Source organism: Sinocyclocheilus anshuiensis, unplaced genomic scaffold, assembly GCF_001515605.1.
Source record: "Sinocyclocheilus anshuiensis isolate Anshui unplaced genomic scaffold, SAMN03320099.WGS_v1.1 scaffold1396, whole genome shotgun sequence".
Lineage (NCBI taxonomy): Eukaryota > Metazoa > Chordata > Actinopteri > Cypriniformes > Cyprinidae > Sinocyclocheilus > Sinocyclocheilus anshuiensis.
In genome coordinates, this window is record NW_015544208.1 from 110,148 (window position 1) to 124,991 (window position 14,844).

The 14,844-nt window shown below is 38.0% G+C and overlaps 2 protein-coding genes across 2 annotated transcripts in view; both read right to left on the reverse strand.

Moving 5' to 3' along the window:
- Nucleotides 1-438: 438 nt before the first annotated feature.
- On the reverse strand, nucleotides 439-11,733 carry LOC107697052 (wiskott-Aldrich syndrome protein family member 2-like). The gene is made up of 9 exons (XM_016497689.1): nucleotides 11,585-11,733; nucleotides 10,568-10,726; nucleotides 10,354-10,488; nucleotides 9,207-9,360; nucleotides 8,938-9,055; nucleotides 8,700-8,824; nucleotides 4,692-4,859; nucleotides 4,149-4,600; nucleotides 439-1,599 (listed from the first exon to the last, which is right to left on the reverse strand). Exons 2-9 carry the CDS (start codon nucleotides 10,698-10,700, stop codon nucleotides 1,442-1,444), a joined length of 1,443 nt encoding a protein of 480 aa, XP_016353175.1. The 5' UTR covers nucleotides 10,701-10,726; nucleotides 11,585-11,733; the 3' UTR covers nucleotides 439-1,441.
- Nucleotides 11,734-12,120: 387 nt separating this feature from the next.
- Nucleotides 12,121-14,844, reverse strand: part of LOC107697043 (methyltransferase-like protein 24) — a 5,914-nt gene continuing 3,190 nt past the window's right edge. The window contains exons 4-5 of the mRNA XM_016497674.1: nucleotides 13,119-13,335; nucleotides 12,121-12,808 (exon numbers count right to left, since the gene is read on the reverse strand). Coding sequence (XP_016353160.1) covers nucleotides 12,494-12,808; nucleotides 13,119-13,335 — 532 coding nt within the window. The 3' untranslated portion in view covers nucleotides 12,121-12,493. The remainder of the gene's footprint in view (nucleotides 12,809-13,118; nucleotides 13,336-14,844) is intronic.

Below are 14,844 nucleotides of genomic sequence, written 5' to 3' on the forward strand. Positions count from 1 at the left end.
ATTAAGTTACATGTTTTTTTACCAACAGTAAAAATCAACCTACTGCCTTATTTACTGTGCAGCAGATATTTTTTACTAATTGCAAGGTTGTGTTGCTGACTGAGTAGGACACTTTAGGCCCGTTCACACCAAGATTGATAAATATAACGATATCAGTGCTTCACACCAAACACCACATATAACGTTCTGCTTTTAATGAGTGTGCAGTTTTGTCATCTGCCACTTTAAAGGCTTGAGCTCTTTAAAGACGGCAGATTCTGATAGTTCCTCTATCATTATGGTTATAGGTGTAGTGTGGGCTTACATATTCTCATTGAATTAGAACAATTGTTATTACAATGTTACAGTTATCGGCATTAGTGAATGGGTTTTAAATGTTTGGATTTGTATTAAAATCTCATTTACAAAGTATAAATTGTAAAAAAACAAAAAAAACATTAAATCATTGAGATGATCTGGCCTGTTGCATTGTTTATTTCTCAAACTACTCATGAAGCTCAAGACCACCTGTGTGGATTGAATGTTTACCCCAACCCAAGCAGCATAATAGGCATGCTGCTGTACAGTTTGAAGTCTTTAAAAGCCCCTGCACATGCAAGCTCATACATGTAGAAAAAAGTTCAGCTATGCACTCAACACTCTTCTAAAACATCTGTAACAGCAGACGGACACAGTATATTTAAGATTTTATTTCAGTTGCTGATAGAAAAAAAATCATAATTATTACCCACATGTATCAAATAAAACAATCTCACTTTTCTTTGATTTCAAAATCTTGCATAATTTCTAAAACTTTGGCATTAAAACAACAGGCATTATGAAGCAGGCACTTGGGCTAAACAAAGAAAAAACTACTGGTAGTACTGTGAGGCTGACATAAACATCATTCAGTCAGACCTGAGGGCTGAAAACAGCACAGACACAGCCGGATGCCATTTAAACAGATAATGACTTTTGGTCAAGGAGCATGAATACGTACTGCAATGAAATACAAGGTTATTTCATCCTACAAGGTGCAAAAACTATCATAGACACAAAACATCTTACTATTTTAAATATCTGCATTAGAAAGTGTGTCTAGTCTTGGCTATAAGGAAGGCTTTAGTTGATTAGTTAATACAGTTATGTTAAATCATGTGGGATTTTAACAGAAACGATACTGATGCATCAAGAGGAAAATATGGAAGTATACACACACACACAGTTTCGGTTTACCTTTGGCCACATTATATAGAGGCACAGGTGCTCTGAAACAGGAGAAGGCTTATCAACTAAATAATTCACTCTCTCATTTAGATTAAACTCAACCCTCTGGACACACACTCTTCCCCTTATTTGCTTTTGGCCTCACTGTAGGTAAACAGGTAATATGAGAAGTGTGAGGTCTAAAAGGAATGATCTTAATGTCATCGCACAGGTGACGAAGAGCGGGACGATAGCTTTAGTCAGACCACTCATCATCATCAAATTCGGATGAATCATCCTCAGAGTCGCTGCACTCCACGGCAATGCGGCGGGACAGGATGGCTGAGACATCATTGCCCACGTGATCTCTCTTCTCCTGCTCTCGCTGTTCCTCCACTTTACGCAGGTTAAATCCTACACACACAGACACAATTACAGCAAGCTCAGAGACATTTTAATAAACCTTTCATACTCCCAGTGTGTAGAAATGATCTGAACACCTTGTTAACTTGTGGTATTAACATCTGTTAATCATTCAGGTAAGACAAGTGTTCAGTAAGACATTACTCTTCAAACACATGGCATACGCTACTGTTCAAAAGTGAGATTTTAAAATACTTTTATTCTGCAAAGATGCATTATATTGATCAAAAGTGACAATAAAGACACTAGAAATGTTACAAATGCTGATCTTGTTAACTAAATCATCAAAAGAATCCTGGAAAAAAAAAAAAAAAAAAAAAACGCACCGTAGTTTTCACAAAAATATTTAGCCACACAACTATTTTCAACATTGATATTAATAAGAAAATATTTCTTGAACACCAAATCAACATATTAGAATTTCTGATGGATCATGTGACTGAATATTGAAGTAATGGCTACTGAAAATTCTGATTTGTCATTACAGGAATGAATTACATTTTAAAATATATAAATAGAAAAGAGTTATTCTATGTTGTAACAATATCTCACAATATTACTGTTTTACTGTATTTTTGATCAAATAAACACAGCCTTGGTGAGTATAAGAGACTTTCAAAAACATAAAAAAATCTAACGAACCCCAAACAAAGGTTTAAATGGTTGCTTATACAGGTATCTTAAGTGCATCGCAATAACCTCCAGTGATAAGATTTTGCTAAACTGAACTGAAATAAATACTGCTGTTTTCTTTCAAAGTTGTTTAAAGCCATTGTTTTAGCACAATAAACAGACAGGCAAGCAGGCAGCCCTTCACTTCTGTCCACGACACATTAGCATTTACACTACAAATACGATGGGGCAACATTTCTGACTTCCGAATGCTCTTTTGAATGCGCGCAATCAATCATTAAATATTTTGGATCCCATCTACACCTAAATTTAGCTCTGACTACTTGAGATCAGATCACCTTAACATGTTAATTTCAGGTGTAAATAAGTCAGTAAATTTACAGTCAGCATGTTTACATTACGTTATAATCAAGCAGCGGCAGGTTTTTGCTTAGTCAAATTATAGTCTGTCAGTCCAAGTATACGTGACGCAAAGTGTAATCTAATATTTGAAAGATAAAATACCCAATGTGCGTTGTTTTTGGAGCATGCACGCAAGGACAATTAATGTCTAATAAGCCTTTGAAGTGGCTGGTCCCACCCTCTGGAACAACTTACCAGTTCACATTAGAATGGCTTCCACTTTATCAGAGTTCAAGTCATATCTTAAAACCCATCTCTTCTCTTTGGCTTTTAATATGTAGCAACGTGTGGCTCTTATATAGTTTTAATTTGTGTACTGATTTTTCTCTCTTTATTGTATTTTACTGTTTGCTGTGCAGCACTTTGGTCGGCCTTGTTCCGTGCTTAAATGTGCTCTAGAAATAAAACTGAACTTAGGGTGTGTTCACACTTGTAGTTCGGTTTGTTTGGTTCATTTGGTCCGGACCAAAAAGGAAAATGATACATTTGGTCCTGGTCCGCTTAGCGTTCACATTGGCATTTTTGACAGCGAACCTAAAGACACCGAACCTAAAGGCATAGTGATACGTTCACAACCTGATTGGTCGGCTTGAATGACATATATATCGTGACGGAACTCACCGAACACCCCAAACAAAAGGTGCGTTAGACTTAAAGCGTTCAAGTCGCTTTATGTCGAACACACCTAATGCCGTCTGCTGGACTAAGCGCGCTCATTCTTACGTGTACATATAATTTTATTTTCACCACCTGCAAACTCACAAGGAGCTCATAAAAGGCACTTTACCTTATCGTTGCTCCACGTTTGCCCTCTGCTCATTTTGTTTTGGTTACACCGCGTCATCAAATCATGTCACATAGTGTCGCATTTTGTCATTACTTCCTGTTTTTGGTTTGTTTAGAAGTATTTGGTCCGTGTTGCGTTCATATATCATTCGAACTGCACCAAAGTTCGTTTGGAAGCGGAACGAGACCCATCTTTTCAGCGGTCTCGGTCCGCTTGTTTGGTGCGCACCAGGGTTCGGATGGCAGCATTCACACATGCTCAAATGAACCGCACTAACAGAGCAATCGCACCAGGGTTCGTTTTAATCGAACCAAACATGCCAAGTGTGAATGCACCCTTAATGTATATACACATGCTAGACTAAGCCAAGTGACAATCTCATTATCTAGGTCTGTTAGTTCAACTTCACAAAAATAATTTCAGGCAGACTAAAAGTGCAGTCACATTAGTGAAAAAAGGTTCACTGTTCAATATAAATAACAAAGATATATAAAACACTTTCAAACCAAGCAGCTGTCTGGTGGTCTGCACAGCGAATTCACATGACCAATTTGAACATGAGTGAAATCTGCTTAGAGAACTTTTTTGCCCTCACGCTAGCGCAGATTCCTATTGGAATGACTGGATTTCACCTATAAAACTTATGTGATTATGTTATAATGGTTTAATCTGGCTGAATCAAACTTTTAAAGAGTGTAAATGTATGTAGTTATGTTACCTTGACGGATAGCTGAAAGAAGGTCGCTGCGAGCATCGCTTGCGGCTGGAGCAGGCTGGGCTTTGGGTGCGGCGGGAGCAGAGACTCCTCCTGAGGGAGGTGGGGCTGGAGCAGAAGGTAGAGGAGGACCTGGAGGAGGAGGTGGAGGGGGAGGAGGAGGTGGTCCCCCCGCCATGGGTGGCGGTGGAGGAGCTAGACTACAGGTTTCCATGGGTGGTGGGATGGAAACAGCATTGCTGGAGAATGGAGGAGGAGAGGGGGGCGAATCAAAACCTAGAGGTGGCGGAGGTGGGATCATGCCACCGGGAGGTGGAGGTGGTGGCGGTGCCAGAGGAGGAGCAACAGTTGGACGGCCTGGAGAAGAAGGCATCGCTGGTGGAGCTGGAGGAGGATGACTGGGGCTTAAAAGACTGCCACGCTTCGGAGGAGGACCACCAGATACATCATTATACCTGCAAGAGGATAAACGCTTGTCAGCTCAAAAAACCATCTGCACTTGATACTCAACAAGAGAGAAATTGTAGGCTATTTTAAGACACTCACGGCATGTCTGGAGGTGGTGGTGGTGGGAAGTCCTCTTGCATTGGAGGTGGGAGAGGAGAGCTGGGATCATAGATGTAGGAGTTAGTGCTTTGGTCCAAATAGCCATCAGAGTGATTAAATCCATCATCACCAGAGCCAATACTGCCGTTCAACACTTCTGAAGAGTTGCTGTTAGAGACACATAAAGAGAAATATTAAATACAGATATCAATAATTTAATTCAACATTCATGCTGCGTCATGCTATTGCATTGACAGATTTTACAATCCAATTCTATTCAGAAGCTTTTGAGTCGATTTAGGCTCGATTTGGACATAATGCATATCAGGTAGAGTACATGGTACTTCAGGAATAAAATCTCTCTCAACTAAAGCTGTAAACTAAACGGGGAATCCTGTCAGTTGGTAGATTGCTACCATTAAAGGTTAGAATTAACAAAAGAGTCCATATACAATATATTAATTTTTGTATATAACAATCAACATTTAAAAGAAAACTGAGTTGAATACAAACATTTAAATTGCGCATGAGGCATTTTTTTCATATTTGAATAAATAATAATGTTTCTACTCCAACTTGTTGAAATATAAAAATCTAAATGGTGGTATAAATGATTTAGTTGAACGTAAATAATGAAGACAACACTTACGTTTTAAGTAAAAATAATAAATATTAATAATCATTTGGTATAGTGTATGTATTTAGCAAAAGCTCCTCCCTAGAGTTATTTTTTTCTAGCTACCTAACAAACAATGGACACTGAATGGCTTCGCTGAGGTAAATGCTGCATTGTGACATGCTGTTCTTTCCATGGTTGAAACTGAGATATTGCATGAAACATGATATATTTCAGTAAGTTGTACTGTTTCTTTCAACATAACTAGTGAAAAGGAAGAGACGATCGGTTCACTGCTGCAGTGATCTGTCACACCACAAGAAAGAGCATCAAAATGACATTGATAAATTGAATTTGGTATAAAATTGACAGAATTTGAAAGATTGGACTTTGTTACGAAACTCGAAACTCACAAAACTTATTGCAGTTATTGGATGGAAGATGTGCTTCAAATAATGTTTACTTCAAGCATAAACTGAAAAGAACAGACTAAAAGACAGATTCTTGGGATTTAAGAATCAATAATCAGGGCTCCAGATAAAAAAAATTGAGTAAGGAGCCATTGGCTCCTATAAGAAAAAACCTAGGCACCAAATTATTTTTTTTAGGTGCCACAGAATAAACATGTTTTATTTATTTTATTATTATTTACATTTTAACATTTCAATCATATTGGCATGTGTTTAAGACTCATCTTTTCTTGACTTTATCAGCATTTTAATCCATCTTGTAGATGACCTGGGAACTAAGGTTCACTTAAAGTGGGAACTAAATGTCTTTTCCAACTTGAAATATACAGACACAAAGAATTGTTCATTACAGACTGAGTGTAGTTTGGGCTCCTCCTCAGTCAGTGCATCCTATAAATGTTGTCTTGTGTCTTTCACACATTCAGTGTTTTTCTTCATTACTAAAATGCAATTTTGTAGGAGTTGAATCATGTACAAAACAGGTTAAGTAAAAATATTAATATGCAATAGCGCATAAATATAGCAAAATGCTCCTCTTTATAGTTATTTTTAGCTGACTGATGAGCTTATGGACACTGAACGGTTATTCTGAGGTAAATGTATTATTACGTTGCAATGTTTACAAGCTTTACACGTTTTCCGCAGTTTGAAACACTGAATGAGCTTTTGCATAAGACATTTCAGTAAGTTGTACTGTAGGCTTTCTTATTAAATAGCCTACCTTTTGATGTTCATTTTGTACTATAATAGTAAAGAGAAAGATATTAATGGGTCACGTGTCGCTAGAAATGAAGCGCTAAAGCGATCGATCCTGCTTCATTAAAGAGCACCAAAACCGTATTTATTATTTGAATTTCGTTATGAATTTGGCATAATTTTAAAGCTGATACTGTTTATTAAAAAGGAACAAAGCCTTTTGCGATTATTGGACGGCAAGTGCGCTTCAAATAATATGAAGTTCACGTATTAACAGAACACAGCTAAGATCTTGATAAGAAGAAGCCCTATTAGTAATGATTATAAACGAGAACTGTTAACGATATTGCCAATATCCACACAGCTGACAGCTTTACCTGTTATAGTATGTTCAAGTTGAGAACGAAATAGACACTGCTTTTGTGCACTTTTACTTGCACGTCTCCGTCATTTCGATCTCGCTAATGCTGCACAACTGAGTTGTTTGAAACTCTTTTTTCCACTAAAACTTTGATGTGCTTTATCTCCGTTTATCACGTCAAATTAACAAAAGATGTGATCGCAAAACAATCAGGAAAAAGGCATTACATACACATTTTTAAGTCATAACTAGAGTTGCACCGATTGCAATTTTCTTGGCCGATTCCGATTTCCGATTTCTTTGGAAGTGTGACCTGCCGATACCGATTTTTGCCGATTCCGCATTTTCTTTCTAAGAACTATAATTGATAGCATATACAAACAAAAATCTATGCAAATTTCATTGCAAAAATTATTGACATAATAAAAGAAATGATTAAACATTACAATTCCCCCAATCTGGACTAAGTTACAGATTTTCTCTCACTTAAAACAACTCTCAAAATAAAGTGCTCTGTGACTGGAAAGAGGAAGAAATAGTTAACTTAAAATGAGTTGCTGTATGTAACAAAACAGATGTCATTTCCCACTGTTTATAAATGGTCATTTCCCCCAACCTTATTAAATGTGTCATCTTTCACATCAAATTCTTACTTTGTTTCAATTAATTCAGTTAGAATAATAAGAAACTGTAGAGCTGTTACCATTCAAAAGAAATTAGTTAAACAAACTATCTTTCCACTGCTGAGGAAACAGAAGCTCCATCTAAAGTGGCATTAGATGCATTTACACAGACAGTTTGATGAAGCTGAGGTGCCATAAATGCATTTACACTGCAAAATTTAAAATGCATAAATAATTTTATAAGATGAATGTTTTACATGTTTTTTAAAACATACAAAATAAATGTTGAAAAAATGCAATGATACTTTTAATACGACTAAACCACCAGTAGGTGGCAGAAAATGTCTGTTTTAACGACAGATGACGGTTTTGAGTTATTCATTAATTCAACCGATTCATTGAAACGGCCGATTCATTCAGAAACGAGGCAAGTGACTGTCCTTATGAATGGGTCACTGAATCATTGACTCACTCGATTCGTTCAAAAACGTGGATTCATTCAGTAACTAAACACTGCTGTGTTGCTCGGAGACACAACAGTTCTGCTGTGGCTTTGATCGGAACTATTTTCGTCAGCGAAATTTAGCAAAAACAGTCAATATTTTGTCTAAAATCTAAGTCTAACTTCTTGTTTATTGAAATACTATTGTATAAAATCAGTGTCACATTGCAATCGTGTTGATATTGATATTTGGGGAAACATCATGGCCATATAATATTGCTTACCTAAATAATATTTTGTAAATATCTTTTTTTTCTACCGCAGTATGCATCTAAAATTTCTGTGAGTTCCTTTGTGTGTGCTGTTTCTCTCACACACTCACTCAGGCTGTGTAAGCCTCATCTGGCACGACATAAATACATTATCAGTTGCCGTTTACACTGAATGCAATTAAAATTAGAATCATTCTCACGCGAACATGACATGACGTTATTGCCGGCCCCGCTGGCAATATAAGGATTGGCTCAGAACCGGCAAGACATGAGACTGACAGCCGGTCACCAATCCGGGCCGGTCATGCGAAAACTCGGCCGATTCCGATCACTGGCCGGTCAATCGGTGCATCTCTAGTTATAACATAGATATATTTAGTCGCCAGTGGTGACCTCAGCAAAAACTTCACTCGCAAATTAATATTTCTGTTCGCAAATGCGACTGTTTTAGTTGCAGTCTGAAGCCCGGCAATACTGTTCATCAAAAGGAAGTTAAAATATAGTCAGCCTGGCCCTAGTTTTCATTACCCCAAGCTATCGTTTTTGGGAACCACAAACTCCTCCCCCATTTTCCGGCGTTCCCATTCATCTTTACGGGTTTTGATCTTTCGAGGGTTCAAGTTCCTTCGGTTAGGGTTGTCATCTTTCTTCTTCTGCTCTCAATAAACAGAGAAATAAACATGGTTACAGAAGCTCATGCATTCTGGTTGGTATTTTGAGGTGTTGCTGTACATGTGTACGCATGCTTCATACTCTCATGTCCCACCTTATGTTTGCGTTTCTCTTTCATAATGTCCTTGGTATCTTGAAGCATTTTCTCTTTCCAGAGGTCAAAGAAATAAGACGGATCAGTGTAGAACTTGAGAGCCTCCTTTCCATCCTCCCTGGAAAACAGAAAACACTTTAACCACCTTATACTGAAACAAAATAACCATATTCTGAAGCAATACAATTAATATATTGTGATGAATATAAAGAGTTTCACATGCCTGTATATGGTCAGTACATGGAGATCAGATGTGATGGTGTGTTTACCTGTAACAGCTCAGATTGTTGAGTGGGGGTGGCTGGCTGCAGGTCAGATAGGTCTCTTGGATAGGTTGCGGTAGTGACACCCTAATGAAGAGCTTCTGATCCTGGATGAAATTGGAGTGGAAGGCTTTGCGGCTGGTAATGGCCTGAAGAGAAACTGGAACGAGAAAGCCAAAATAGGAGGAAGTAAAAAGAAAGGAACAAAGACAGGTAATGACATTTGGAATTAATTAATATTTTGCATCATTGCTCGAAAAACCACAAATTAAGGCTTTGTTCACAACGCACACAGATCTGATATTTATGGCTAGTCTCATTTTGCAAGTGGTTATATCAAATCTGTGTTGCCATAGTAATCACTATGACGCCAAGAGATACAGGGGAGTAGATGGGGAAAACCACTAATTTCGCCTCTGCTCTTGACATGTTGCTTATTGAACTCATCAAGTGCGTCAGAAACATTAATGTACTATTTATACAGTATATTAATACAGTGAATGCCACATGAGCAAACAGGAGTGAATTCAGATACAGCTATAGACACACTGCTGTGCTTTCTGCATGACATTACAGTGACAGGTACGAGAAAGCACTTGAAATCTGATCTGACGGCTGACAACAAAAAGCATTTCAAAAACAGATTTTTCTTGAAAGAAAAGGTGTTTTCTAGAAAATAAACTTAAAAGTTATTGGTTAAAAACAAGTAACATTACAGCCATCCTCAGGGCTCTCACCAGACCTCTCATGACAGCTTAACTTTTTTGAAAAAACGTTTTTTTAAATCAGATTCTAACCACAAATAGAAGTGGTTTGGATTGGGATTATATATATAAAAAGTCATGTGTTTTTTGTCAGAGTAAAATCAATTAAAAACAGAGTTGGAGATGCATAAAAAGTAAATGAGAAGAAAATTTAATAAAAAATAAATATAAAATAATAATAATAATAATACAAATGAGCTAAGGCAAATACAAAATAAAACAACATGGAATAATACTGTTCAAAACTTAATCAAAACTCAGCATTAACAATTCTGTTTTCTGTACAAAACAGTGTGGTCCAAATAAAATGTTATTAAACCAAAGGAAAATATGACTAATATGCCACATCATTATAAGGTAAAATCTTAGTAGAACCCAATGTCTCTTACCTTCCTCTTCTTTAGGGTCCAGCTGGGTGACTTTGACCTGCAGCTTGTCCACTCTCTCTCCCAGCGTGTTGACCCGTTCGGCAAACGAGCTGGCCTGGACAAACAGTTCGCCGAACACATCCTCTGCATACTTACCTATGATTAAATGACAGCTTAAAAGCAGCAACACACAACCGATTTACTTCAGTACACACCCCATTACACAAACACTTACTAAGTGATCCAAGCTGGCGAATGATGTTGGCAAGTGTGATGTTGGTCACACACTCCAGTTCACTCTTGATTGTATTTGGCAGTGACTGGCGACAGAGGTGCCTTGGTTCGATGTTTCGCGTCACCAAAGGCATGATGGGAGCTTATCTGTCACCTTCCTCTTTGAGACCAAAAAAAAAGAAAAAAAGAATTCAATGCATTAAAAATCCTGTCATTAGCTGGGGAGGCAGAATCTACAATATGGTCTGGTGCTTTTTCCACATATTCAGCACAACCACACTCACAGCCTTATTTATATGTGTGTCCAAAGCAGAACCAAAACTGCTGCGGTGTTTCTTCTGCCAAGACAACTTATATCCTACTTTCTGCAGTTAACACCAGCAGCAAGCAACTACCCATTAACACTTCTTGTCTTCGGGCTATTTATATTTGATATACATTTTATTTTAAAAGGTGTTTTATCTGTGGTTATTAAAAGGTCACAACTGACCCATTTATAAACAACCAATCATATCCTTTCACCATGTTATGACTATATAACTTTTTATATACATGTTAAATGTACAGATAGGAATAATTTTACACATCTGAATCCAGTTTTAAGTGTAATATAATTCGGGTTAAATTCAGAAAAAAAAAAATGCTTGTGCATAAAGGAAAAAAATGTTCACCCATCAGACTTCCTATATTGGGAGGCAGTGGAGGCTCTAGTTCACAACCATACAGTCTATGTTCACAACATACCAACCTAACTTTGTTTGTGACAAGATAAGATCAAATCAAAGTTGTTCCCAGTAAACTGATGTCCAGTTCAAAGTTAAAGCTATCAAATTAACAAAGGGTTATTTGTCACGACTGTTTAAAATACTTAAAAAACTAGTAGCTGAGGCCTAAACTCTCCGAGGCGTCAGTGCAGAGCAGGAAGTGTTAGCGTTAGCTGACTACATACTGTCAACTCGCCAACCCAACTGCGACTCTTTAATACTTTACGCACATATAAAGTACTTCTCAGTCTTACCTGAATATATATATGGATTTGGCCTTAGATGCCGACGTCTTTTGGCTACCTCAGCAGTACCATTCCCTGAGGTTAATTCCGTCCATAACTTTCTAAAACGACAAAATGTCTACAAGTACTGTAACAAGAGTTGTATGGCAGCGACTGCTCAGTCCCGCATTTGGTAACTTTTGATTGGACGGTGCATGTTCATCCAAAGATACTATTGGCGGATGCGTCCGTCAATCACAGAAAAGGGGCGGATATGGAAACTGGAATCTTTAAAGCGCAACTCCACCCTAGCGGCTTGAAAACATCTGTTCGCAGTTTCTACACGGAGGGGAGGGCTAATCAACATTCCTGAACATCGGGCCAGTCCGAACAAATACGAAACATGGCGACATTCAGAGGAGAAAAAGCCACAAGTGATAAGAGATCAAGGAATGCCCGTTATTTGTCTTTAACATTTTTTGTGAATCAAATGCAGCCCAGGATTTCATTACTCACCGAAAAACAAATAGGACACAATTCTAATAAACATTTTGTGTACAGTTTATTTCATATAAAAGAGTGCACTTGTAAAATATTGCACGTAGCCCTGTTTTATAAAAATGACGTTAATTTAACGTGTTAAAAATTATCACAGCAGATTTTACTTGTGCGCACAAATGCAGTTGAATCATTGCAATACCGTTCACAATCACTAGACGGCATGTCTTAGACTTAGCCTGTGCAGAGAAACAAAATAATACTAATATGCAACTTTAACTCTTAGAAATGTGATGTATATTTGTATGTATTCAACGCGTCAGCCTCATTAAATTATGCTGTTTTAGTTTAAAGCACTCTTAGACACATCTGTCATCTTTTCCATGGAATTGGAGTTTTGCTTCTGCATCTAAGTGTCTTTTGCAGTGATTCTTCGGTTGGCTATCTGGGCTGCTCGCTTGTCCTTATCCAGCTGAGTGTGTATGAGCTGTGTGAGTCGGCCAGTTTGTGTCTCAGCACTATGTTTACTGGGCCGTGTGCCGAATACACGAGTTGGAGTCCTGAGATGCGGAGGGCTCTCAGTACACTGTACCAGAAACGCACCACCTCCTCTTCGGCACCACCCACCTCAAACCCCGCCCACTGCATATGAATGGTCAGAATGAGCTGATTGATCCTTCTGAGAGTTCCATCCTTAATCCAGCTTTCTAATATGCGCCATTCAGCGCTCTCCAAATCCATACGCAGAACATCCACCTACATAAACAGACACTAAATTAATGTGACATTATAGGAGCAACCAAAAAAACAAGAAAAAATATTGTATTAGTATGAAATCTGTTTTTTTTTTTTAATGACTAGTGATTAAATATAATACACATATTCCCTGAAGTGCACCTCATCTTATGAGTCACTGTTGCGATGACGCCCTAGTGTGAACAAAGACTTAAGTACATAAAGGTGGTGATTCACTACAGATTCAGCACTGGACGGTGAGTGTGAAATGATACGTGACTTTTAGTGCATGTAAAAGAATCATAGAATTAGTGTATTTGGGTGTAAGTACCATGGTGTGGCCCAGGGAGTCCATAATGTCAAGCAGCCTGTGGTGTACATTACCCATGAGGCCTGCATGACGGTGTGGATTTCTCCAGTCTAACCAAGCCCGATGATTCTTAATAGATGCAGGCTCTCGACTCCCTCGACCGCTGGGGTCAAACCGATGAACCTCACACCCCGCATACAACATTGTGTCTAAAAATGCAGCATCCTTCCCATCCAGACTGTGGAACTGCCTGAAACATCCCAATGAACAGTTCAACCAATTACTGTTTCTCTGCATCAGTCATGACATGTCGAGGAAAAAAGCTACAGAATCTGGGACAACCTTCAGCTTTTGTTTTTTTTTTCTTCTAGAGATTATATTCAACAAATCCCACCCTTCCAGCCTAACAAAGAAACAAGGATCCCTAAATGACCGGCATTCTTTGAAATAAACAAGTCAGTTCTTAAATGTGCTGGCTGTTTTAAAGAATACCTAAAGTTAAAACAGAAGAAACCGTTAGATCAAGTACTAACTTAAACAGCTCTTTAAAGACTCACAAGTTATCATTAAAAATAATTTCCCTTATGGAGAAAATAAATGGGATTTTAACTTCAGGAACCTGACTGTTGCACTCTACAGACTGCAAGCTTGTATTCAGATCTGCCTCCATTCAGTGTTAATTTAATTGATTAATAATTTTCGTCATAATTTTCATCAACAACATTTTTTGACAGACGAAAATGAGATGATAACGACTTTTTGAATGACAAAAACAATGGCAAAAATCTATTGTCATTTTCATCAACGAATAAAAACGAGACAAAAATGTTAGGGAGGGACGATTGGGAAAAGACCCCGTCAGAACGAATCTCCTGCGTGGAAGGGAGGGTAGATGCACACATTTGAACTGGCTCTGATCATATGTTTGCATACACTTGCTACACGTCTCATAAAATGTTAAAATCACGAATCACGCACACAGAAAAGTACCTCTCAAACAGCGCACGACTACTGAAATCAGTTCATTTGCAGAAATACACACAAAACGATTCGACGAGTATTCACGTAAACATACCCGGTTACGTCTTAAGTGAATGTAAACTGTTGTGAGAATATCGGAAGTTTGTACTAGTATAACTATTGAATCCGTGGCGCACAGTCAGTTTTAAAGGGACAGCAGCCTAATTTAGTTGCTGTTGTCTGTGCCCTTATTGTTAATGAATCAACAAAAGAAAGGGAGAAAATCACTCACTGCTTTTCAATGAATCACTTTAGTAGCCCTAATAAGGATTAATCTAAATTTAATTTATATAAATAAATGTCTGCTTGAAAGAAGGAAGGATGTTGTATGCAAGTTGTTATAAAGAATGCATATTACACTCACCGACCACTTTATTAGGTACACCTGTTCAATTGCTTGGTAACACAAATTGCTAATCAGCCAATCACATGGCATCCCTTTATGACTACAGTGTACCCATCTTCTGATGGCTACTTCCAGCAGGATAATGCACCATGTCACAAAGCTCAAATCATCTCAGACTGGTTTCTTGAACATGACAATGAGTTCATTTTACTCAAATGGCCTCCACAGTCACCAGATCTCAATTCAATAGAGCACCTTTGGGATGTGGTGGAACGGGAGATTCGCATCATGGACGTGCAGCCGACAAATCTGCAGCAACTGTGTGATGCTATCATGTCAATATGGACCAAAATCTTTGAGGAATGATTCCAACACCTTGTT